At 40.9% G+C, this 25824-nt stretch overlaps 2 protein-coding genes across 2 annotated transcripts in view; one reads left to right on the top strand and one right to left on the bottom strand.

The window, feature by feature from the left end:
- Positions 1–25824, top strand: part of LOC136440108 (transmembrane channel-like protein 7) — a 382010-nt gene that overhangs the window by 5890 nt on the left and 350296 nt on the right. The gene's annotated exons all lie outside the window — the stretch shown is intronic.
- LOC136440436 (neuronal acetylcholine receptor subunit alpha-10-like) lies at positions 7562–24459 on the bottom strand. The gene is made up of 7 exons (XM_066436482.1): positions 24151–24459; positions 19657–19781; positions 18289–18333; positions 15353–15462; positions 10437–10545; positions 9302–9740; positions 7562–8492 (listed from the first exon to the last, which is right to left on the bottom strand). Exons 1-7 carry the CDS (start codon positions 24218–24220, stop codon positions 8011–8013), a joined length of 1380 nt encoding a protein of 459 aa, XP_066292579.1. The 5' UTR covers positions 24221–24459; the 3' UTR covers positions 7562–8010.

The raw sequence follows: 25824 nt of genomic DNA, 5'->3' as shown, positions 1-25824 counted from the left end.
CATAGGCTGATCTTCTAAATCAACACCCAATTTGGACGGTATTTATTGCCATAACATAGACGCAATTGTGATAAATTGTAGCCAGGGACACTGCTGTCGATTTCCCATTGCGAAAGAAAGCTGTGGTTGATCTAGGAGGCATTTGAAGAGTGGTTATGTTCCCCAAATGATATGCATTATTACATGTTTCATGACGATTAACAGTGGGCAGTAGAATTCAACTCATCAGGCAGGAGGTGGAGATGCTTCCTTATATTGTATCATGTGCAGATTTAGCATCTCGTCTTTGAAACTCGTCCACACACAAAAGTTACATCGATTTATGTCAAAACCGTAGCTGTGCTACGCTCAGTCCGCGTCTTCATGGTTGTATGGAAATTGGGACATCAAAGAGTTAGATATAGGAACTGTTGGAAACTAGGGCATGTACGCGACAAGTTGCTCATCTTCGCAGCCATTGCATGTAGATGGTCAGTTCAGTATATCAGAATGGTCAGCACACAGGTCACATAGATTTTATGGTCGGATCAGCTGCATGCGACGAATGTCCATTTATACTTCTACACTGAGCCAGGACCGGCTGTATCTACTTGTGGACTGTCAGGAGCTGTAGTGAGGTATTTACTTCTGTTCTAATGAATGTAGTATGGTAGTTAAACACACATCACTACCAGCGGACTAGCCCTCGCTGTCGTGAATTGTTAAGAAAGTAGACAATGTGTTACACAACTTAAGCAACAGTCAAGGGCAATCTCACATCTCGGCACCTCTGACCCCCCCCCCCATAGAATAATCATGAAAAAGAGTTCCTATCTTGCCTTTTTCAGCACAGAATGACTGTCACTCCAACCTAATTATCTTGTTTGTCTAGTTTACACGTGATTCCGAGGTATTCAGTACAGGATTCCTTTCTTGCATCAATACGTTATGTAGATCACATGGACCAAGTGGGATAACATGGCGATTTTTCGTCCTTGGGCCACCTTGATAACTGACATAATTCTAGAGAAATGTTTCAATAGATATTTTAACATTCTACTGCAGCATACCGTACAGAATCGAAAGGTAATCCTTGCGCCTTTTAAAGAGGGATAGCTGGCCCATAAATTGATGTAGGGCTTTGCCATAAGGGGTTTGCCGAATGGACACATTTGTCTTCAATGTCTGGCTGTATCTATTCTCACTGCTATCACTCATCGCACAGACAATGTGAAAAATTAGCTACTTTATCGTCTGGCTGCAACTGTCAGCGTCAGTCGTAACATTTGGCGTTCTTATACTACGGAATATACATGTTATGTTTTTTAAGAATCTGGGTCATTTTCTATGTTGAATAAACCGTCTGGTCTAGGGCGTTAGATAAGTCGGAAAGGAATGATTAAGAGCGGCGGAGAAACTTTTTGCGCCGAGGATATTGACAGAAATGCCAACATGGCCGAAAAGAATATAACTCATCCATTAATTGAAAATATAGATCGAATAAAAGTCACGCGTAAGCCGGCGTCACAATTCATGCGAGCGTCGGTGAATTTGTAGATCGCCCGACGCTCGCCGAATTTCAAAATCGCCCGAGCGCTGACCGTTTTTTCCAATAAAAATCTCGGGTGACGTCTGTGTCGGGGGTTGCACGACACGCATCAGGTCAAAATTCTCTCTATCTATTGCTGTGCATTGCCAGTGTGGACGCCCATCACACCGTTATGTACATTAATGGTTTGAATGAATTCGAATCAAAAAGTTACACTAGCCAAAAGCGCTACCATTGACTTTTTTTTACTTTTCGGTTTTTGACAGACAAGGACGACGTGGCACTGCACTCAACTTTTTCTAACTTATATCAACAGTGCCACATACAGATCACAATATACCCATTTTCTATACACCTGGGCGAATTGAGGAAAGTCGTGTAAAGTGCCTTTCCCAATGGCACAACATCGGTGGCGTCAGGGGGATTCGAACTCGGGACCTCTTGGTCCTGGGCCGAACACCCTGCCGTTACGCCACACGACCCCGACGTTGTGTCATGGGGAGAGAACCAGACAAATCCCACAGTGTCCTCCACGTATTGTCATTTACAGTTGCCAATTGTTGCAGTTGTCATTTACAGTTGCCGATTGCCAGTATCGTGTCTGGTGCTTCATCAGAAAGAACGTTATGTGTAACGGGCATTTCATTTTCGTCCTGATTTTTCAAAGACCTAACGAAAAGGATTACTGGCAAGTACATACAGAATATGTAGGCCGTTGTCATGGGCAATAACATGGAATAATTCATCAACGTCACCTACAGTACCATCATAATTACCTAGATGAGGTAACAAACTCGAAGGACAACAGCACTACCTACCCCTATGATTGAACCGCTGATTGAAGGCTGTATGTGCATTAAAGGACGTTGATCTCCATGTAACAATTGTCTATGAAAAGTCCGTTTTCAAAGATGGTAATCAGTTACATTGCTCAATTCTACTAGGAAAAAGCATGGTTGAGTAATGTATAACATTGCGTAATGAAAGAAAATCTGCCATCTTACCGATCGGTGTGTCACGAGATCACCTTCGCAGCATCAGTGCGTGCCGAGAGCAATCATCGTTTCAATTACAACAGTGTTTTCTTTATTGGTAGAATTTTCTAGAAGGAGTCGATTCTTACCGGCAATCTGGCTTTCATTACACCCAGCTCTGCCGACAGCTGTCCACGGATCCACTCACAGCGTGCTCGCCACGAATCGATGTGCTCTTACGGATTGCGCAATTGATGATCAATCATTGGAACATGCTGTTTTCAACACGAAGATGACTTCATTAATAAGTTAAAGCCATTAAATCAGGCCGTTGGGACTGCGTAAGTTCAGAAGCTGTAATTTCTTTCCATATCTTGCAAATGATTAAAGGGAAGAAAAGCAATCTTCTCGGCTTGCTTCAACGTAGCCATTACCATCAATTATAATGATTATGCTGTAATTGTGATTGCGTTAAAAGACGCCCCAGTGCCATAGTGCAATTAGTGGTGAGGAAAACAAATGACGTATCTCATGAATGAATTTACAAAGAGTACAGCTACGTCGTATCCATTCCGAGTTTATCCATTGTGAGTCCCGTAGTCTACATTAATCGTTCATCTTAAGACGTTCTTGTAACTTGTTCACACACGCACACACGGGCTTTTTCATTGACAGAAGGTGATAGGACATTGACACACAGACACGCACACACAAACACACAAAAACACACCCAAACACACACACACACACACACACATACACACACACACACACACACACACACACACACACACACACACACACACACATATATATATATATGTGTGTGTGTGTGTATGTGTGTCATATACATATATACAGATTCTACAAGACTCTGAACGAAAGGTAGGTACATTATGATTCGCACAATTCAATTTCATTTTTTTAATTCTTTGATTTCGGGACGGGTTCTAAATCTCAATATGTGTATTTATGACTACAAGTGGTGCTTTCGCCTTATAATTGATAATATGAAGGGAGCTTCATCGTTTCTTCTATGATTAAGACGAACGTCCCTGTCAAGGTAGCAATCAAAGATTGTTTTGCTTCTTTAAGAGATATGCATAACAAGGAGGGGAATGTCAAAGATAAACATTGCCAGCGAGCGGGTAATGGTGGTGTATTTTAGTGATCTCTAATGGACTTCCATTATACTGGGACAGGTCCTGAACGCATACCGTTTTCTCACCATATGGAAGGCATAACGTTCAATTTGCAGCACATTAACACAAGGGGAAGACTGGGTAATCAGATAGATCTCTCCTTGATGAATAATTACAGAAGCGGATTCCCCGGCGTGTGGCGGGTTTATCAATCTAACAGGCGACTTTTTTCTGCTGCTGACCTACTTAATAAATTACTCACGTAAATCACGCTATGAATATGATTACCTTTACGACGATTCATTGTACGAGATGTAATAGAATAGTTATGTGGTGCAAAATAGAACACAGTGCTGTCGGCATTGTTAAATTGAACAAAGAGGAATCAATAGATGACCTACATAGATCACTTGCACAACATGGTTAACGACAATGCTATGTGCTATGTATATTCGTACTTACAGCAATGTAGTCAATGATCAGACAAAGCACAGCATGAGTTATAGTGGGATGCTAAAAGCACAGCTACAGTCAAGTAAATTGCAGATGATAGGAGATGGCAAATAACTGCATTACCTTTGAACATTTGATTCAAAATAATCAAAGGTCGTGAATCCGGAACCTGATGAGAATACTGTAAATGCATTAAAGTTTGCGTGGTTTTTATTTCGCGGTAGGGAGAAAATGGAGTGTTCGCGGTGGTTTTAAGTTCGTGTTTGAAACAATAGTAGCGCTACAGTCATAGCTGGGCAAAACGTTTCGCGGTGGTTTTAAGTTCGCGCTGAACGCTCACCGCGAAAACCGCGAACATAAAACCACCGCGAACATTTCTGCCTTTGTTGCCACGTGTTTCAGATGCTGAATACGGATGGAGCTGGCGTGGGGATATGGCGGTAACTATGGTTTATTGAAAGGGAAGCGTTTGGAAAGTTATGTATGCCTTTATGTCCTTTTTTTAGTGCATTCCAGATTCATGTTCTCGAGTGTGAAAGGACACCGTGGCCGCTCTAACACAAACGTAAAAAAACGAAGATTCTTGTCTATAATGAAGTTGGAATCGTCATCAGTTCGGCTGCAAAGATAAAATAAGAGTAAGTACTATTTTCTTATTGCTGAATTACGTTATAAAACGACTGAAAACTGCTGACAGTCATCTTAACTGTTTACATTGTAAAACATTCAGGAATATCATGAACAAGTTCTTGTGAGAATCTACGTAACGCTAGGTGTTGATCTGATTATATGGATGACATCCGCGCGCGCATCAATTTATCCGTTTCCAAAAAAAGAGAGTTTTCGGCCAAACTGTAAATCACACAGAGCAGCTGCAAAATGAGAAAATATATGCTGTGAATTAGAAAAATAATATCTCGGAAAACAGATACTAATGTCTTAGAAAGCCAAAAATAGTTCCAAAGAAATAACAAAAATAAAGAATCTATTATTCGGCACTCGGTGTGTGTGTGTTTGTGTGTCCCACCACCTTCTGTCTATGGGAAAGCCCAGGTTGCGATTCTCGATGTAACCGCCAGATGACGATTTTGCTATTTGAAAGGAAAGTGACTACAGTACCGACACGGGACACACAGTTAGGAGGATGATGAATTTCTGTTTATTATGTTTAGCCATAAGTATGGCTAAACATATTGTTTTCTCTCATGTTTCTTCTTCTTCTTCTTCTTCTTCTTCTTCTTCTCCTGTCAAATCTTCAAATCGATTCATCTCTGTCATTTTTTGACCAAATGACCTGAAATTTGGTACAGAGGTAATGTAGGCAAAAACCAATGTGCGTTCTTTGCCTTGTTTTCATATTGACCTTGAAAGTGATTTTATTGAGGTTTTTAGGCTATTTTTAGCATATCTTGGCCTCCTGCGCCCTGGTATTTCCACCGAATGACCTGAAATTTGCTGTATATGTGGCTTGAACAAATATTTAAAGGACTACATTCCCATTTTTGGCATACATATATTCAAAACGATTTATTTTGGGCTTTCTTGACAATATTTGCCACTTCTGTCACTTTCAATACTACATATGACCTACAGGTCATTGACCCCGAGTGCCTTGCACCTGGCCAAGCTTGAAGTTTGCTTACGAGGAGGAAAGACCGGACATAAACATTTAACGTGATTATCAAGAAAACACCATGTTCCCTTAAACTCAGTGGTTAAATTGCAGTTTAGGAAATTTTATAACAGAAAACAAGTTAAATCAATGATTTTGTGAATGTTTATTCTAGCATTAGTTATTCCAGATATTTTCAAACTCCAAATTCTTCAACACAACACGGGAGATCGTTTCTCCTCAGACTGGCGCGACGTAGCGTCCACCACCAGGCCTTCCTACATGTCCTACGTACGGGCGTATGGATCGTAGAATTCGGCAAAAAAGGAATGATTAGGCCAGTAGAGTCAGTCCCCGGTAAGGTCAATGTTTCGCCCCTTTGCGCTAGCTTGTAACGTTAAATGAATGTACCCTCTGGTGGCCAAACTTCACTGACAAACTTTCTCCCTATTATCATCATGAGCTTGCGTTAGTCTGGTACTAGTGACTATTATGTGCCGGGAATGTTTATCTATCGCACGCCTTGGAAGGAAGTTCAACCATGATAAATGGTCGGCCGTTGCGAAAATTTGGAATCCCATGCTGTTGATTTTCGTGATTGAATCTGTAAGAAAATATATTTTCATGTCGTTCATGTTTTTGGGAAGGACGCCGGGACGGGGTGAATTTTTTCTATCATTTTCGTCCCGTTAGTAATGCAAATCGAATCGTGTTGCACAAGAGGCAAAACACTAAAAACGTGGGTCTTGTGGAGTGTTTTGGAGCGGGAAAATGCCGGATATTAGCGGTGCCGAACAGTGTACATCGTCGCGCGCGGGTGACGCTCCGTCAAAACAAATCCGCTGGTGGTCTAGCGCGGCCACCGAAAATAGGCAGAAACACACAGGAGGACTTAGCACCTTCGTTTATGAGGGCAATTGTGAAAATCTTTTGTTACAAATTGTTCGAACATTGAAACATTTGGATAGATGGTTTGAAACTGTTCTAAATAAAGAGATTTTTGTGTAGTTACGTTCGAAATGTTTCCAACGTATGTGAAATAAGTTCAAACATGTTATAAGTTTCAATTCTAATTGTTTGAACACTTTAGAACTATTGTGACTTAGACATTCTTTTAATCAAAATAGTTCAAACATATTACAAATATTATATTAAAACCCTCTCGGTGACTTTGAATTGACTCAAATATGTTGTTTTTGGTCATTTCCTTCGTCTCCTGTCAAATCTTCATATGTATACTATGGAAAACTTCATTCTTCCCTGGGGTTGATCTTTTTTAATTCAATTTTGAACTGGGTTGATTATGCGCAAGAGTGTAATTTTCAGCGGATATTTTTCGACTGGTTTACATGGAAATGGCACGGAATATCCCATTCTTGCAAGGGGAGGATTATTTAATTATTTCTTTCAATTTTGAGCTGGAATGATTATGAAAAAGTCCATTTTTTAGCAGAAGTGTATTTGTTAATCAATTAGTGGATATGGTTGTGGACTGGTCCATATTGTGTTGAGGTGCTACTGGAAGACTCAATTTGGACTGGGGTGATTCATTTTTTTAGTGCAAGTATTTTAGAATGGTCCATTGTTATTTTGGGAGAGTCCATTTTTTGCATGGCGAGGAGTATGGCTAAACATGCTGTATTTGCTCGCAAATGTTGCCTTTCTAGTTGGTGAGATGCAGTTTCTCGCAGCTGTACAACAGTACAATGAAGTAACCAACATGAATGATGACATGTAAGTCAGTTTCTCCTCACTATTGCTAGGAGATGTTGCGTCTACAAATTAAAATGGCGTGGATGAAAATGATTCTATATGACTAACGTTTCAACTACAGGTGACTGTCGCACAAATCATTGTTCTGCATCATAGCAAATCATCTTGGGCCGTAGTACCGACTTACGGGGCAAACTGTTTTCCTCTTAAGGTCTATTTCTCTAACACCACTGTTGCTACAATTCCGGAATAAGTGGGTATGCATAAATTAATTCAGAGCGAATGGTCCTTTTGTCTAGGTTCTTGATTGTGATATGTGACAGTTCTGTGTATGTTTATGGTAGCTACATGTATTTACAAAATTGGCGAAGTGCAGCAGCATCGCAAGGTCCCAACGACATCAACACCTATAATACACCTCAAAAGTGAGATCAATTTCTATCTACACAGATACAGGTATGTATCGGAATGTGTAACATCTTTTTGCTTCATGAGATGTCAGAACTTCACAAAAGGTGAAGTAGATCAACATTAGGTTCGTCACAATAAGGTTCGGTGACGGTGCACAGATGGCAGTACCTAATCCATTTACAAGGTCGCCACAAACACCACCAAGCAGACAGTGGCGGTTAGAATGTAGATGAAGAAGAACAGTCTGTCCAGCACCTTAGCCAGGGCTCTCCACTCTTTGCGCACTTCCTCTTTCCTGTCCATTTCTTTCATGTAGCTGATGAGAAAGCTATGTTTCCGCTCGATTTTTCTCAAGTTCGACGCCAGGATTTCCGTGCCAATCTGATATTCAGACTGATCATGAGGGTCTAAAGGCGTCGTGGATCTCTCGATATTGAGGTCCATCTGAAATGTCTCGGTTTCGTCGGTCTGTAGGGTGGTTGGTCGGCCGTTGGACATGTCCCCCATGAACAGGAGTTGCGCCAGTACTTTGAGGAAGAGCCTGCGGGCCCACTGCGGCATCGGCCGGACGGTGATGGAACAGTCGCACACGTTCATGACCATGACGGACAGGGACAGGGACACGGACATCATGATCATTGCCAGGATGACGTAACGACCTGAGGAGGGGATTAGTGTAACGTGTTAGCAAAGAAATGTGTTGGATAGGGGTGGGTACCGGTACATAAAATTCAGGTCCAGGTCCAGGTCCAGAGGGTGAGGTCCAGGTCCGGACCTGTACCTGATTAAAGTAGTGTCGCAGTACATCATATTTTGGAGAGCGAAACACAAGTAAAGGTATCTGTGAGTCCTACAAATTATGTTCAAATTGTATATTAGAATAATGTGATTATTCTCGGTGCACACTAATGTGTCTGTTGACTCATCTACATATGATTAACAGCTAACGTCTTCGAAAAGGAAACCACGACTCGTTAAATCTGCTTATTTTGTATTAGACCGGTTATGTGTGACCGCCTGCTGGTAGCCTGGTACTGTGAATTTTCTAATCGGTCCATAGACCGGTCCACTGATTTTTTCTGGACCGTTTTTTTTGGACCGGTCCATAAGAAAATACCGGTTTTGTACCGGTACACGGTACCGGTACCCACCCCTAGTGATGGATGTAAATAGGAGTAGTCACGTTGGTAATTCAGGCATAAACCGTCAGGGGTCGCTGCATATCCATCATATGGCTGACCATATTAATTGAGCACACAGTTAATCATTGTATAGTGAAACTTTTCCCCTCTTTCGGACATTATCCATACCAATTTCAAGCGCAATTTCCTGATCTACATTGAGCTAATTTGAATAAATGGCGGAGAAACCTTAACCTGTATTGCTATCACTACCATGGCCCTCAGCACATTACCCTTGAAATGCAGTAGACCAGAAAATTAAGGCAGTCTTTTTTTCTGATTCTTACCTATCCACGGGAGGTCTTCTGACTCAGGCAGAACCTCATTCAGCACCAACTGAAACACAACTATAGCCAGCAAAATGGAAACGCCAAAAGAAAGTTTCTCTCCCGTCTCCAGTGGGAGATAAAACATTGTGGACATGAGAAATGTCAACAGTAGACAAGGCAGTAACAAATTAAAGACGTAAAAAGTCGATTTCCTCTGAAATTCTAAGACAAATGTAACGTCAGAGTAAGGAGTGCCGATGTCGAACGCCTCTCCGTAGGATTTGATGTGCGTCTGCGCGGTGAAGGAGAGGACGTTCCACTCGGCGTTGATCATGAAGCTGGTCAGGCTGCCCTCTCCCGCCATGCTCCTCATCTCCACTTCGTAACTGCTGTGGATCCAGGGGCCAAACTTAAGTGGGCATTTCTGACGATCAAAGGGGAAGGACGATACATTCACCTGTGATGGGACCCAAGAGAGTTCAACTCAGTCTTCACTTGTAATTCCTGCTATCTTAGACATAGGTCAAATATCACATTACATCTAATCAAGCACCGTAGCTTGAATAGAACACGAGATATCACAACAGGAAGTTTATCTGCAGTACCAAGAAAATCCGCTCTGGGGACACGACCTAACCACATACCATGTTTCAATACAATCGATTCATAGCTTTTTGAGTCATGCTTCTAAATCACACACACACACACACACACACACACACACACACACACACACACACACACACACACACACACACACACACACACACACACACACACACACACACACACACATACATACATACGTACATACATACATACATACATACATACATTTCCCATTCACACCATTATAAATAAAATGACATAATTGCATTAGCCATTTTTGCATACTCCTGCTATTTGCATAAAGTAATGCCAACGGCAGCATACGTACATACATACATACATTCATACATTCATACATTCATACATTCATACATTCATACATTCATACATTCATACATACATACATACATACATACATACATACATACAAACCCTGCCACAAACATAATCACCTACTTGGCGAAGGTTATAACAGATTGTGACAACATCTGCTGTAAAAATGATGTATACGACATAAACATAGGTGACTGTTTAGTGCTTTTACCTGGCATGATGACAGAGTAACGGTTGGAATTTCCCACAACACGTAACCGTTGTGGTGGAGCTTCACATATGTCTCAGACTTGGACCATCCTTTGAAATACTGGTCTACACTGTGGAACAGGAGGTTTAAAGGCAACCAAAGCAATATTAGGGACCAAGAAATAGAAATAAAAAAATGCTGAAATTCTTATGGTAGTGACATTTGCCAAGATTGTTTAGCACATTTGCGTAATAACGTCATACTTTGAGCATTCTAAAACCGTGCAAAATCGTGCCATACGACTATCCCCTGGCCTTAGTTTCGTGAGCCTACAAAAACTCCGGCCACGATTTTCGGTGAGTTCTCACATCACAACAACGTCGTATTTTTGCATCATGCTATACATTGTGATAGTGTTGTTTGAACTAATCATGTCTAGAAATGACGAAATAAATTGACTTTCAAAATCCGATTTTCGGGCCCTAATATTGCTTGGGTTTCTTTTAAGAAGCTAACTTGTAATGTTGTCTGTTAGACATTGTACTGTACATTGTGTAGCAGGTAGATGGTTCCAGACATTGAATTGGACACGGTATGTACACAAACTTGTACCCATCTGCTGTTTAGATGGCCTATTCTCATATTACAAGATCTAGCAGCTGACTTCCCTATAACCTTGTTACATGGGACATTGAACTGGCCGAAATGCCCCATTTGTTTTACAAGCCTGATATTGGATGGGCAGCAATTTTGGACCGAAATCGCTGGGATAAATGATATTGAAACCTACTCTAATCTCTGTCATTTTAATGAATCTATTGGGGAATAGCAACATCAGTGGAAATATATAGAAAGTCTATTTGTATACAGCTGATATAGCCGTATCGACGTGTCAAATGATAAGAAATAGACTAGTTGGGGTGTGTCAGACCGAAAGGGTGATACTTTATTTATTTATTTATTCAAATTCACAGATTGCGTACAATCTGAGGGGCGCCGGCAACAGGAATCTAGTTCCTCTACGAGGCCGACTCCCCCAGAAAATTTACAAAGTTGAGATAAAAACAATAAATGAAAGACATCAAATACTAAAAGAAATACATTAAAAAAATGAGAGTAATAAGGTCAAATGATAAGGAAAACAGGGTAAACGGTTAAGCTATGTCACTATGCAAGATGAGCAACGACAAGTGGTCGTCCAAGTACATAAGTTATCAACAGAAAATGTGTCACTTAATCGGGATCTATAATATGAAATCAAGAGTTTTTTAACGGACTGTAGAGTGAGGTTTGAGTACATATGTTGGCGAATGTCTAGTGGTAAATTGTTCCAGATGACGGCAATACGACTAAAGTAAGAGAATGAGAATGATTCAGTTTTACATGGCCGTGGTACAAGTTGGAATTGGTCTGTAGAGCGAAGTGATCTAGTAGGTCTGGATACATTGAGGACATGAGAAATGTTGGTATAGTACACGTTGCGGAAACATTTGAAAAGAAATAAGATATCAAAAAGTTCTCGTCTGTAACACAATGGTAGAAGGTTGGTATGGGTTAATCTGTCATTATAGTTAAGTTCGTAATCATTACAGATGTACTTGGTAGCACGTCTTTGAACACCTTCTACTTTGCGCTGATACAATCTTGTATGCGGTGCCCATACCTGAGAACAGTAGTCTAAATGTGGTATCACCAGTGATCGATACAAATTGAGTTTAACAGTAAATGGGGCATTAAAGCCTACTGATCTCTTGATCATTGCAAGTCTTGAGTTACATGTTGATATCTTCTTAAGTACATGAGAATTCCAGGATAAGTTATGTTGTACATGAACTCCTAAGTCATTATAACTATCTTGTCGACTGAGTACAGAATCTGACATGCTATAAGGGTATTCAACAGGTGAAGTTTTACGTGTCATACTAACAACTGAACACTTAGATGGATGAAATACCATCTCCCAGGTTTTCCCCCAGGCCACAAGACGATCTAAGTCGGACTGAAATTTAAAACAATCAAAAATCGAAGTAATTCTTCTAAAACATTTAGCGTCATCTGCAAACATGGCCATTTTACCAAATTCAACACAGTCAGGTAAATCATTAACGAATAATAGAAACAAGAATGGCCCTAATATGGATCCCTGGGGGACACCTGACAACACAGGTAAGTAATCAGACATTTCGCCTTCTATGACAGTTCTTTGAAAACGTTCTGAAAGATAGTCGTTAAATAAAGCAAGTAGTTGTCTGGAGAACCCAAAAGATTTCAATTTGTGTACTAAGAGTTTATGAGAGACACTATCAAATGCTTTGCAAAAATCCAAGAATATTACGTCAACTTGCCCAGATTTATCCAGTACTTCACCTATTTCCTCGTAAACTTCTAAAAGTTGGGTGGTAGTGGATTTACCCTTGACGAAACCATGTTGGAGGGGATAAAGAGTGTTTGACAATTATGGATAAAGAGAGTTGAAAATACATCTTTCGAAAACTTTGCTTGTGATACATAATAACGACACAGGTCTGTAATTAGATACGGCACTCTTATCACCCTTCTTAAAAACAGGAGTAATATTAGCTTTTTTCCACATACTCGGAATTTTTGCATTGCTCACACATAATTCAAACAGTTTTTCCAAAGATGGTGCTAATTGAGCTGCACACTTATTTAATACCATCGCTGGGAGATCGTCCGGCCCTGTGGCCTTAGTACACATAGGTGATGATGAGTCACACACAACAGGTACCCTGTAAGTCGAGGATTGACAATTTGCAGATATACATATCAATGATATCTACAGCTTTTTACCAGGGTTTATTTGAATAATTTCCCTCCAACGTTTGCAATTGATGATAAAGCTAAAAGGAAAGTCATGAGTAAAATGCATGTCAAACATTTGCTGTACATGCGTGTGGTCACAACCCTATAATTTGAAAATAACATTCACATTAATTCTGATATTAAACAGCGAATGTGTTCCAGATAATTGTATCAGGTTTTATCCGTATATGCTAACAAAAGTGACAAGGATGCGACTCTCTTAAGTACACATGGATTCTTGGGAATGGGCTTTGGCGCCCCTGGCGGCCTTAATGTTCATGATCATGGCAGGAAAGGATTTTACAGCGAAGCTACACCGGCAGTTTTATTGGCGATGACCAATATCCTTCGTCCCGAGGCTCTTATTGCTCGACAGTCTCCAATACAGCACAATATTGGTTTCCTGTCTTTTGTGCTAAACAACATATGAGGCGGAAAAGAGCACCATTGTCGCATTTTACGGCACATGGGCACACTTTTCATCAGCAATAAACCAAGTCATAGAAGTATAGCCAGGGTGGCCGTGAGGGATTGTCCGCTGCGGGCTGTATCGATTTCTTTGTTAGAAAAGTTCGTTTGATTATAAATAAATCATAGACCTAGAGGTTCTGCACCGTAGTTTTACAAATCATATTGACGTGTTTAATGACTAATGCAGGGATGTACCTTTAATCGTCGGTGGTGCGTACGAAAATGAATGAAACATGATTTTTTAGAACCTTTGAAGTAAGAGAAACATAGCACAATCGTTTTTGTAGCATTTGTGAATACGCATTTTGCTCAAAACTGTCTTTTTCGTACCTCGACCAATGCACCTGTTAGTGTACGAAGCATTCCGACACGCATTAAAAGGAAGCCATGAGATGATCTTCAGGCCAGGACGTATGCACAACGAACATGTCAACAATGAGTGGCTCAGTGCCAGATCCGATAGTACTAGTCCACATGTTGTATTCTGTCGCTGTTCCCGTACTGAGAATTTAATCCAGAAGTACTATAGAGTAATCTCTGAGGCTTTGGGCTGTGAGGCTGTCCTGTGCGGGTAGGAATCGAACGATAATAATCTAAGTCATGGAAAAAGATGGTGACTTGCGAGAGGTCAGTAATAAGCTTAGTTCAATAAACTTTATCTACGCAGCATCAAACTAGGCTTAACTTAGGTGGCCCACGGATGCCTTCTAATCGCAATTTGCAGAGCATGCCCGCAGAATACTCCGTGCAAAATCAATGCCACCCAAATCTCTGCAGCATAGCAAGCGCGAATGTCGCAGTGCAGTATACTAGACATGTTTGCATGCATCGACCATGGCTGATCCTGGCTCGAAGCTGTTGCATTAGGGGCGACTACCGTATCGGGGGGGGGGGGGGGGGGTAGGGGGGGAATCATTCCCCATTACACGGCCCTGCGAAACGAAGTAATTTCTCGAAATATGTTTCCAAATTTAGTACTCCTCAGCTTTATCTATGAACTTCATGCACAGCCCCGTTTGTTTTTCTCGTATATGCTATTATATTCTATTCATTGGATTACAATACCATAATTGTCACCCTGGGAGTTTGGTTGTTTTGAGATAACAAAAAAGGGTGTACCAAAATGCTCCTGTACCCATCAATTAGTACCCAGAGACATTTCATCATCATCATCATCATCATATTAGTTGCCCCCAGATGACCCCGCTAGAGGCAAAGTAGGGGGGGGGGGGGTCCCAGGCTAAGGCGGGCAGGCTCACTCAACGGTGGGAGCCGTCATAACCGTGCCAGGCAGAGCATTTCACTGGGGAATGGTGCGGGGGAAAATGAATATTTGTATGTGTCTGTCCTGGCGTTGAGTGTTTTAAATTTGAGATGGTGACTCCCCCGGGTGCACCCCTGAGCTGGTTTCAGTAGACTGTCAGTGTTTATATTGATATGATTATCAACTAGTTTGTAGAAAAAGGTGAGGCGGTCGTTCCTCCTCCTTTCGGAGAGAAGGGGCCACTATATATTTCTATCTGCAATTGTCTTGATAATACACAATGCTTATCGTCTGAGCTCCAAATAGCTGTTTCCTTACCCAATAAGAACTTTAAATAGCATATTGTATTCCCACACCCACAGGAAGTATTCAGACCTACTTCTCATACAGAACGATGTCTGGTTTCCACACATAACTGTCCGGGACTGTTAATTCAGTAATCCCTCTCCACTCAGAGTCGTTCCACCGGAGGTACGAGTCGTTCCAGCCCTGAAGTGGAATACAATAGAATAGAACAGGGGGTTCTAAGCGTCTTCTATTCGAAGTGGTGTTCGACAGGATCGGTCTATTACAAGAGAAACAATAAGCATAATATGAATATCTACAACGAAAAGAAAACAATGTAATATGTACACCTAAAAATCGTGAATTGAAAACAGTAATACACGCAGGACCACGTTGCCTGTATATACTACGTACAACTGTTGATCGAATCACAGCAACCCGACATTCAAGCTTAAGCTTGTTTGGGCTTCTTTTTGATGTAATATTTTGTAAAGTTTCGGGACGGAAACCATTCGGCTCAAGAACCAGAGATGAGGGATGGCTGTGATGTAAGCATGTCGGCTGCCTGTTCATATCGGACTCAGCTGTACATGTTTGATAGATATGGCAATTATCTGCGACACGCCAGTTGCCACAGAAAGTAGGTCATGGCAATGAAGTCCTCTAATAAGAACTTTTGGATTGACCGCGTTATGGTTAAAAGCTCATTTGGTGGTCATGAAGAATGATCGGTGATATGTGTTAATGCATGGTTAGGGGTCACGTCCCATTAGACCCTATATCAGTAATTCATCAGTGTTGTAGAATCACTAACGTTCATCGTTATCCAGCTGGGATTGCTGGGAAGGCTGCAAGCGGTGAACCGACATTGTATGCTCGCCTTGAACTTTTGGTTTTTCATACCTCTTTTGGTACACGACAGCCTGTAATGATTTATTTAACGTTACATCAACTAATTAAGCACCCCCAATCCACTAAACTGTACAGCAAAAAAGGGACGAAGGGTTTCGAGATGTTTGAGTTCTCGTGATTTTCTGGGAAATAACATTAAATAGTAACATGGTTGAAAGGCGAAAGGTGGTGTGTTTTTGGTGAAAACGATTTTGTGCTCGGGCATCACTTCTAGGTATGTTTCCACGTTGAAACTGATACGTCCTTTTGCCCAAGATTGAGCTGTGTGGTGCTGTGTAAGCGAAGCAGCAATATCTCGTGCCGTGGATGTTTTAAAAGAATGTTTAGTACTAGAATTTTCTTTACAATTGGCTCGATCATACATAAGGTTTATGTCTTTCTGACGACAACAGTCATTTTTTCCTAAAGACGTTTTGATGAGTTTTATCCTGCGCAAATATTCCCAATTTTGCACATTATTTTTGACATGAACAAAATAGTTATACCCTCGAATATTTCAAAATCAGAGAGTTTGAAGAAACAAAACTCAGTTGGTTTTTGAACTGAAGGGAAATCCTCTACCTTATACCTAGTTATATTGCTTCAAGATTATTCTCTAGAAGAGACGGTCACTAGACTTGAGGATTTGCAGCCTCGAATTTAAACCCGAAATAAACCGGTGTGTCCCACTGAAGTGTCTGACTATCTTTCACTTGTCTTTGAGCATTTAAATGTCTCAGTCTGACTTCTCTTGACAGACGGCAGAGCTGTCCAAACTTTCATCCCAAGCGCATCGTAGCAAAAATGCAGAGAAAGGTCGCTGCAGTGTTATCTTCGGAAGTTTCAGGGTCAGTAGGTACAGCCCGAGATAGTCAGTGTTTTGTTATTTTGATGGCCTAGGTTAGAGGTCACACGATTCGGCATATACATGTATGTTACACTTTGACACATTCGTATGATAGAACAGGATGGCAGATGGTCTGTAAGATAAGTTAGCAAGTCTGTAAGGTAAGGCTATATACACAACAACGAGATCATTAGAAGTTACATTGATTTAATGGCACTTGAGCATGTCCCCGTGGCGCAAGCGGTAACGCAACCCCTCTGCTTCGCCATCTGGATCAAAGTCCGTGGATCCGAAGGGCCCGCGTTCGAACCTCAGTGGTCGACTCGAGCTCGGACATGTTGTAAGGGATTGCATTCGTCATTTCGGATGGTGACGTAAAGCCGGCGGCCCCGTGTATGAGCTTTGGGCACAAGCCTCAAGCGTCAAACAAACCTCTGCACGTAAAAGAATCCAACACACTTATCTAGAAGAGTAGGGGTGACTCGGTGTGCTTGGCCAAAAACACGAGCCGTGGCGAAGCCGCATTGCACTACCACTAGCTACTTGAAAAAGCATCATGCTTCACATCAATTGAGGACGTCTGCTTTACCTTTACTGTAAGATAAGTTAGCAAGTCTGTAAGGTAAGGCTATATACACAACAACGAGATCATTAGAAGTTACATTGATATAATGGCACTTGAGGATGTTCATCTCCTTGGTGCTGAAAATGTGGTTGTAGCTCAAATATCTAATGCGAGGGTCGTCTTCGAAATTTAGAATTTTTGGACGGATCCTATTATCAATCCCATCTCGAGAAACCCGCCTGTCACTTTCATCTATCGTTTTGCATGGCGATGAGATTTTCCTACCCGTAAACCATCTCGTTTGTATTTGTTCGTTGGTAACAGGCTTTCCACAGGCTGTATATCCCCACGCCTATAGATACTCATAAATGTCGACTCAATTTCCAATTGGAGAGATACAAATGCAGTCTCATACTGTTTCTCGCGCTTGTCTGTATATAGATAATCATTGATCACAATGAAATTAATTAATATGAGTGTTCTTTTGTCTGCTGATTTTGCTGAAGTCAAAGTGTATTTTCGTTAAGGTGGGGAAGAAGGCCTGGGAAGATATTTAGTTTATCGTGTCTTGTTAATACATGATAAAAGAAACAAAACATTCAAATGCATTGACAATTTGAATGTTGCCAGATACAACAGTCTTTCCTGTCATGTAGGTATTGTCGTATTAATGCTTATTGACACAGCCACATCTATACTATGCGGAGTGTGCAGGTATACAACTCACCATTGTCAGCCACAAGTTTGCTGTCAAGGTCTGATGCTTCTCATTCTAGAAAAAAACATGGACTTATCATAATCGCAATCGATGATACCCTACTGATGTACACACATATTCATGTTGATTTTTTGGCATGATGCCTCATTAAATCGTTACGAAAGTGATAAGGAATGCAGACACAAGCTGAGCTCAATATCCAGGATGACAAGGCTTCCATCATCATGAAGGTTAATTCTATTTCGATATAATGAAGGCAAAATATTGAGTCCTCGTATTGTGAAAAATGGTATTGTTATGTTGATTTTTCATGATTAATCAACACATAATCAGATAAAATCTAATGCATTATTGAAATAAATATACCAAGCGAGACGGTGATAGAAATTACGTAATATAAAACAAGCTGTTGTAAATTGATGGTGAAGGCATTAGTAGTCTTAATAACGACTTTGTTGAAATAAATTACGCCATGTCCTCAGGCCATTCAGGAATGATTTACCAACCGCCAATCTGAGCCGACTAATGACTGGAAATGTGTTCCATACGTGCGCACGAAAACAACCATTATTGCATTGTTCTCATCTATAGTACATGGTTGCTTTATTTGTCACAATATACTAGGAGGGATGGGACTCAATTTGCACCCATTAAGGCACACGGCCTAAAATTGCCATGAATAGAGAAGGGGTTTTACGTTTTATCTTTGACGGACTATCTCTCCAGAGAGATCTAATTATTACAGCTGCTCTCTGGTGGATGAAAGTATCTCGTAAAATTTTTACTTGTTCCATCACGCTCACGACTACCAGAATGGTTTGTACTTTGTTTTTTTATGGTGCCAAACAAAATGTGATCATTTTGAGAGATCGTAGCTGTAGAATTATGGTCATTTTGTCAAGAAATTGGTGGTAAAAATTGATAGCGCACGTTGATGAGACGAATGGGAGATGAAGTATCAAACGTCCCGTAAAACATGAGCCCCGTGCTAAGAACCACCAGGCCCCTACAGCTCATTAAATGACGAAGACCAGACTTTTCAATGATTCATCATTGCAACAGGGGACCGTGTGTTTACCGGTAGGCATCTCGACATTCAACTTCAACAGTGATCATAGTATCAAACGAAATCATAGATAGGAAGTAGAGGTAGATGCCTTAAGCTTATCGAGCACGTCTTGTGAGCTGATCAGCTACATTTACTGCTCCTATGATCCTATGAAATTGGAGCTCGTTTATACGTTGTGGAATTTTATTTGCAAACTGTAGTTACTTTTACAACAGGGCACAATACTGGGAGTTTCATGTAGGGGCGTTTCTCCTTTCTGAGGAAACCGCATTTTGATATGTACATCTTTACAAACTTATCATACCCACCATGTCAATGAGATGAGTAAGTTCTACTCCTATCTCCACAATCAGCGTGCTGTTCGGAGTACTGGAGGGGCGTAAAGCTTTGTTGTATTTGTCGAAGAGATGGTTGTATAGACTGCGTTGGAGGTCTGGAAATAAGGCAATGTAAAGAACGTTACATACATATACTCATCTTTATCGCTTGCAAGTCGTGCAATTGCCGCCTCCATAAAGATCGTCAAAAGAGGTCCAATGCTAAAACCAAATCCCTAAATCCGAATATAAGACTTATCCATTGAGAGTATTTTTCCATTGGCAGGCATTCTTCCAAGAGCCATTATTTAGCTCCATTCAATAATGTGGTAAACGTGCATGGATTGGGGTGATATCTGATAAACCATTATTATGGTCGTGATTGGAATACATTTGTAGCACATCGTAATTTTTATCACTGGAAGAGCAGTTGGTTTTCTTTCTTCTTTCTTTCAGGCATCCATGAATGTAGTCGTTAACTTACACTTCACTTATAGTAAATCAATAGGGAAAAGGGTGGGAATTTCCTTGGGGAAAAAGAACAGGCCTTTGCCAGTGGGAGTTAAGTGTGCAAGTATAAAAGACCTAATGTTTCACAATCCTTCTGTTTTTTTATGTAAAGGATAGGCTAAAAAAAGGATATCAGAATGTATGACTATGATGTAAGGAAAGCAGATAGATAGTATCCACAAAGGTTTGGAAGACTTCAATAGATAAATAGTATCCACAAAGATTTGGAAGACTTCCTCAAAGTCATCTTTCATTTCTTTTATTACACGAAGTTTGTTAGCAATTGTTCCCCTGTAATCATGGTTGTAGATGCACCTGCAAACTGCGGTGCCCTACTTTTGGTGACCTTATTTTCGGCATGACTGCATGGCATTATTGGATCAGTTATTTCCACAAATCACAGCTGGAACGCATGAGACTCTCGTACATGAGGATATCGTATATCTGATAGTCATAGGCAAATAATGGAGTAACTCAGATAGACCTGATTATGTAGTATATTTATCTACTTTGTATTTGAAATCGATGAAAAAAGAACAAGTAATAGAAAAAAATTGGATTGGAAATTTTTCGTACTTACAAATGGAAAATGAGCTAACGCCCCTCTAACTCATTTTGCACCAGTAAGAGAATTTATACAGCTTCAAAACAGTGAAAATTACATGTAGCTAACGCCCCTCTAACTCATTTTGCACTAGTAAGAGAATTCATACAGCTTCAAACTACTGAAAAATGAGCTAACGCCCCTCTAACGCATTTTGCACTAGTAAGAGAATTCATACAGCTTCAAACTACTGAAAAATGAGCTAACGCTCCTCTAACTCATTTTTCACTAGTAAGAGAATTCATACAGCTTCAAACTACTGAAAAATGAGCTAACGCCCCTCTAACTCATTTTGCACTAGTAAGAGAATTCATACAGCTTCAAACTAGTGAAAATAAGCTAACGCCCCTCTAACGCATTTTGCACTAGTAAGAGAATTTATACAGCTTCAAATTAGTGAAAAATGAGCTAACACCCCTCTAACTCATGTTGCACTAGTAAGAGAATTCATACAGCTTCAAACTAGTGAAAATAAGCTAACGCCCCTCTAATAGCTATAACGCATTTTTCAGCAGTAAGATAATTCATAAAACCTATTACTAGTGAAAAAAAGACTGCTTAACAGAAGCGTCCGGATTGCAGTGCATCGAATATTGAAATATATCTTTCGACTTTTGGATTGATGTGTCGAGCTCGGAGACTACTCCATCAACTTCTCGATAATTACATTATTGAATATGCTCCGCAACAGATAGGTAATGGACGTTGTAATGATTATCTTTTTTTTCAGATTTCAATGAGCACAAATGAGAGCGAACGAGTGATCGCCGGCGGGTCATAGGGGCCCTAAAGCCCCCCTCTCACTGGACCCGCGGCAAGCTGGCGGCGTCGCTGCGTCCTAAACTGGATTTGTGTTACCCTTGACTATATAATGGGAATATCATTCAAAACGTACAAGTATGACCGAAAAGACAATAAGACACACAAAGCTTAAAAATATTCGTTTTTTGTCGATGAAATTCGTTGAGTGCTTTGTCAATTCGATCGGCCGCAGCGACGCCGCCAGCGTTTCGCGGATCCAGTGAGAGGGGGGCTTAACCTCTAGACTACAGAGCCACGACTACTGCTAGTACTTTAAACCTCTTCAGAACCACTTACATCCGACTACCTCCGGAGATTCTCTGGCTGGCCTATAGATTTTTTTGAACTATTCAAGTCGTATTTAGTGGATAGAACCATTTATTAGCTGATCTATTGAACGTTCTAAATTGAGATTCTCAGTTGAACCTCCACAGGGGATCATCTGGCAAGTGTCTATATGGCCGTCTTATCTCCGGGAATAATTGGAGGGGCGTCGATCCCATACAATATCAGCCCAAATGCCCAGGGGCTGTGGTACTAGATCAATGTGAACACTATTAACAGTGTTTCTTTGCGGATGTCCTGACGTTGTTGACAAAAAGCCTTGTCCAAGGCCGTAGTATACAGGAACATTGATTGAATTACGCTGGAATGGATGATATGCGCTGAAGTCAGTCCATCTGACCATTTTCCTAGCTTTCAGAGACTGTTGGGTTTCACCCTACATGTATTAAGGTATTAGCGTCATTTTGTATCTTAAGCCCCCCTCTCACTAGCCCCCCTCTCGAATTGACAAAGCGCTCAACAAATTTCATCTCCAAAAAATGAATTTTTTAAGCTTTGTGGGTTTTGTTGTCTTTTTGGTCATACTTGTACGTTTTAATGATATTTCCATTATAAAGTCAAGGGTGACACAAATCCAGTTTAGAACGTAGCGACGCCACCAGCGTGCCGCGGGTCCAGTGAGAGGAGGGGGGGGGGGGCTTTAAGCATTTTTTGCATTCTTTTCTTCAACGGTTGCTTGATTGTGTTGTACTCTTACTCTTATCTTCTGAAGGCAGGAATGTCTTAGGCTTCCCCTATCAGTATTTTATTGCCGCATACCCTTACTAGGAACTAATGAGCTCTACTCTGCTGGAATGTAAAACCTCTTCACTTCCACAGCGATACTTACAGGGTCACGGTATTCGCTATTAAGAGCAGGCTATCCCGTCCGCGAGGTGCTCTTTACGCTAATCCCTGCTGAGACCACCAAGATAGATGTTTAATTTCAGAAGGTCAATGGGGTGCCTTATGGCCAATAACCACCGAGAGGCACACTAATATGTCGTTAGAATGGCTTACCCCAGAAATCTTGCTTTCGAAAAATAACTATGCCTTTATCGATACAAGCCCAGCTGGCAAGGGATTTCCTGAAGAACTCATTCAAAGTAATAGTGATCGATTTTTATGGCGTGCAGTTTATAAAGTTGCACGTGAGGATGGGAGCGAGTATAAGACAAAATCTACAACTTTTGTGTAAGAAAAACTTTAGACCAGCGTCATTTATGGAAAAGCCACAGCAGCTATTTGTACGTAAATAGTAAAACCTGTCATTCAAATGCAGGGCTGAAGGAATTATAGGAAACTGAAAGGATAATCAAGAAGTTAAGCAGATTAGTGGGATTAAAAGATGATGCTCTAATTATAAGACTTGAATCTGTCTTCAAATTTATGCAAAGACACAATCACCTTTGTCTGCCACAAAGGGCAGATCTAGATCCCTTTTTGACAAGGCATTGCTTTATGCATAAATGTGGAGCTTATCGGCTAGATATGAATGTACGATAACGTTATAAATGGAACAAATCGATATTTATAAGATGAAAGGATGGGCAAAGATGCAAGCCTAATTCTGGGAAAGACTTGGAGATATTAGCACACAAAACCTCAAAATTATCATGTTTACATCACAGGATGTTTCCAGCTGTAAAAATGTTATAAGAATTACAAAAATGCCAGTATGTGGAGCAGACTAGCAAACCAGACACGCAAATCTGGAGATAGCTGGGGTCGATGCTAATTTCCCCCCCACCATTTTGTAGTTCATTTTCCAAGCTATTAAAGTGAGATGTGCCAGCGCATAAGGCAGGATTGGTCTATGTCAAGATGCGACATTTCCCTGAGGTAGTGATGAATATGGGACTACATATCCTCGGGGTAGCCGATGGTGCGCAAGACAGGCCTTTAGGCATACATCTTTATTCTAAACGTGAGCTCCCGATGGAACTTGATAGCATTAGCTATTAACCTGAATGGCAGAGCAACAACACAGCCTACTCAATTCGATCGCCTCATTTCAAAAGCATTTGGGCAATCGCTTATATTAAGTGTAATGTATATTCATAAAACATGTAAGCCTGAGGATATTTCTTAACATTAAAGCAATCCCGAAAAGACGTGACTAACCTCGGATCAGTGAGGTTTCAGTAACGCGTTTGACATTTGGTCTTTACACGTAGTCTAAGACAGTTTGCCATGTCACTAGCTTACACGATGTTATGATTGGTATATCCATATAAACCACGTACCTATACCAGTGGTCCTTCCAATAACGTACGTGTACATGACGAGTACAGCGACAATCCATGATATCTCCATCCTCAGCCCTCGTCCCTGCCCTCTAACGTCCTTCAGGCAGACTTCTCACACTGGTAGTAAAGACCACATGTACCTTCCGGCACTCTCAGCCCCGTGTCAAACTGGTGAGGACGGCTGGGTGGTCGGTTGCCGCATGAATCTGTTTTTTTCCACTAGCCTCTTCCCCCTAACTACGGCAATCATGATTGGCGAACTCTCAGACTTATGACGACGTTTTTCTGGCATGCAGACGGAACGCAACGTGTCAGTTGATAAACTGGCGATCACGACCCACACTGGTCACGTGTTATGAATTGTTTTCTCTAACGGGAAATCTCTAATGCGCGCAGAAAGGACGATACGTTACAATAGAGATATGCAGGAATATTGATTGTAGTGATACTAGGAAATTGCTCACTTAGAAAACAGATTAGCCTCCATCTCAAAAGGTAAGCTCAAAGGTGTAATGAAATTGTACGCGGCGCCAGGTGGGGGAAACTAACCGTACAAGTACATATGAGGTTACTGATTGGGAGGAACCTCGCCAATGTACATCTCGGAGATAACGCCTTCAATTGGCCAACATTAACCTTATTAAGCCCCACTGATAGAACATGCTGAAGTATCGTTCTGGACTGGAGAAGTTTAGCGACTCTGGAAGAATCTGGCAACTTGCCGTATCTTGGTAATGAAAGATTCCTCTCATAGAAATGAAAATATAGTATGTAACGATTGTAGCATACTAATCTGTAGCGTTCACTCCATGCAATGGAGATTAATAGGCTGAATGATACTGCGTTATAACAGACACCCAATGCATGTCGTTTACGATAGATTTGAAATGTGGCGCAAAAGTAAGGATCGCAATGACCAAATATCAATAGTAGGTGTTGAGATAATCAAAAAACGTCCAATACAAATATGTATTAGTTGACATGGCTCGAAATACTGGGTGCATTGGAACTGTGCACCTAAATTTTGACTGTGGGTGCACCTAGATATTTTTGTAGGCTATAGGGTAGAGGTATTATAGTACACTAGTATACAGAATATTCTTGAAATTTAAGTATCAGAAAAAGTAATGTAACCTTAGATTGTTGTACATTATTTGCTGCATTTAAATCTTGAAGCTAGCTATAGAATTTGAGATTGAAGTTCTTAAAAGAGTCAGTATGGTTTGGAAATACATTCTGCTGATACTGATATTCTACTTTATTTCATATTGCAACTTTTCCCAAAAAATGAATTTCGATACATGACATATTAAATCTCCAATGTTCCCGACTTAGCTGTCAACTAATGAATGGGTTTGACTGATAGTTTATCAACGCGAACTTGATTGAGCGTTAGAGAACATATCCCCGTGTCGATAGCTTCAGCCAAGTGCGTTTAATTGACCTTAAGGTCATGAAAGAGGGTTCAAGTGTGCCAGAAGGTCACCAAACGTGGCTTAGTGGCACACGGGTCAACGGGCTCATTAATACATGTAGACATACTTGGCAGAGAAAACCGCACCGAAAAGCACAATCGCGTACCAGGCCGTGCCCTTTGATAGCTAATGCCCATCCGAACGGTGAGGATTACGCTCATGACTTTTCACGTGGAGAGCGTACTTGTTAGTTCAA

The sequence above is a fragment of the Branchiostoma lanceolatum genome, chromosome 8 (assembly GCF_035083965.1).
Source record: "Branchiostoma lanceolatum isolate klBraLanc5 chromosome 8, klBraLanc5.hap2, whole genome shotgun sequence".
Classification (NCBI taxonomy): Eukaryota; Metazoa; Chordata; class Leptocardii; order Amphioxiformes; family Branchiostomatidae; genus Branchiostoma; species Branchiostoma lanceolatum.
The sequence above is the reverse complement of the archived record's forward strand: the minus strand, read 5'-3'. Positions and strand labels throughout refer to the sequence as shown.

Bases quoted from the DNA above. Each gene is read 5' to 3' on its own strand.
- LOC136440436 (XM_066436482.1), bottom strand. From the start codon at position 24,220: ATGGAGATATCATGGATTGTCGCTGTACTCGTCATGTACACGTACGTT. The intron at 19,782-24,150 runs GTACGTGGTTTA...CCTTATTTCCAG, and splicing joins TGGAAGGACCACTGGTATAG to ACCTCCAACGCAGTCTATAC. The intron at 18,334-19,656 runs GTGGGTATGATA...GTTTTTTTCTAG, and splicing joins TTACTCATCTCATTGACATG to AATGAGAAGCATCAGACCTT.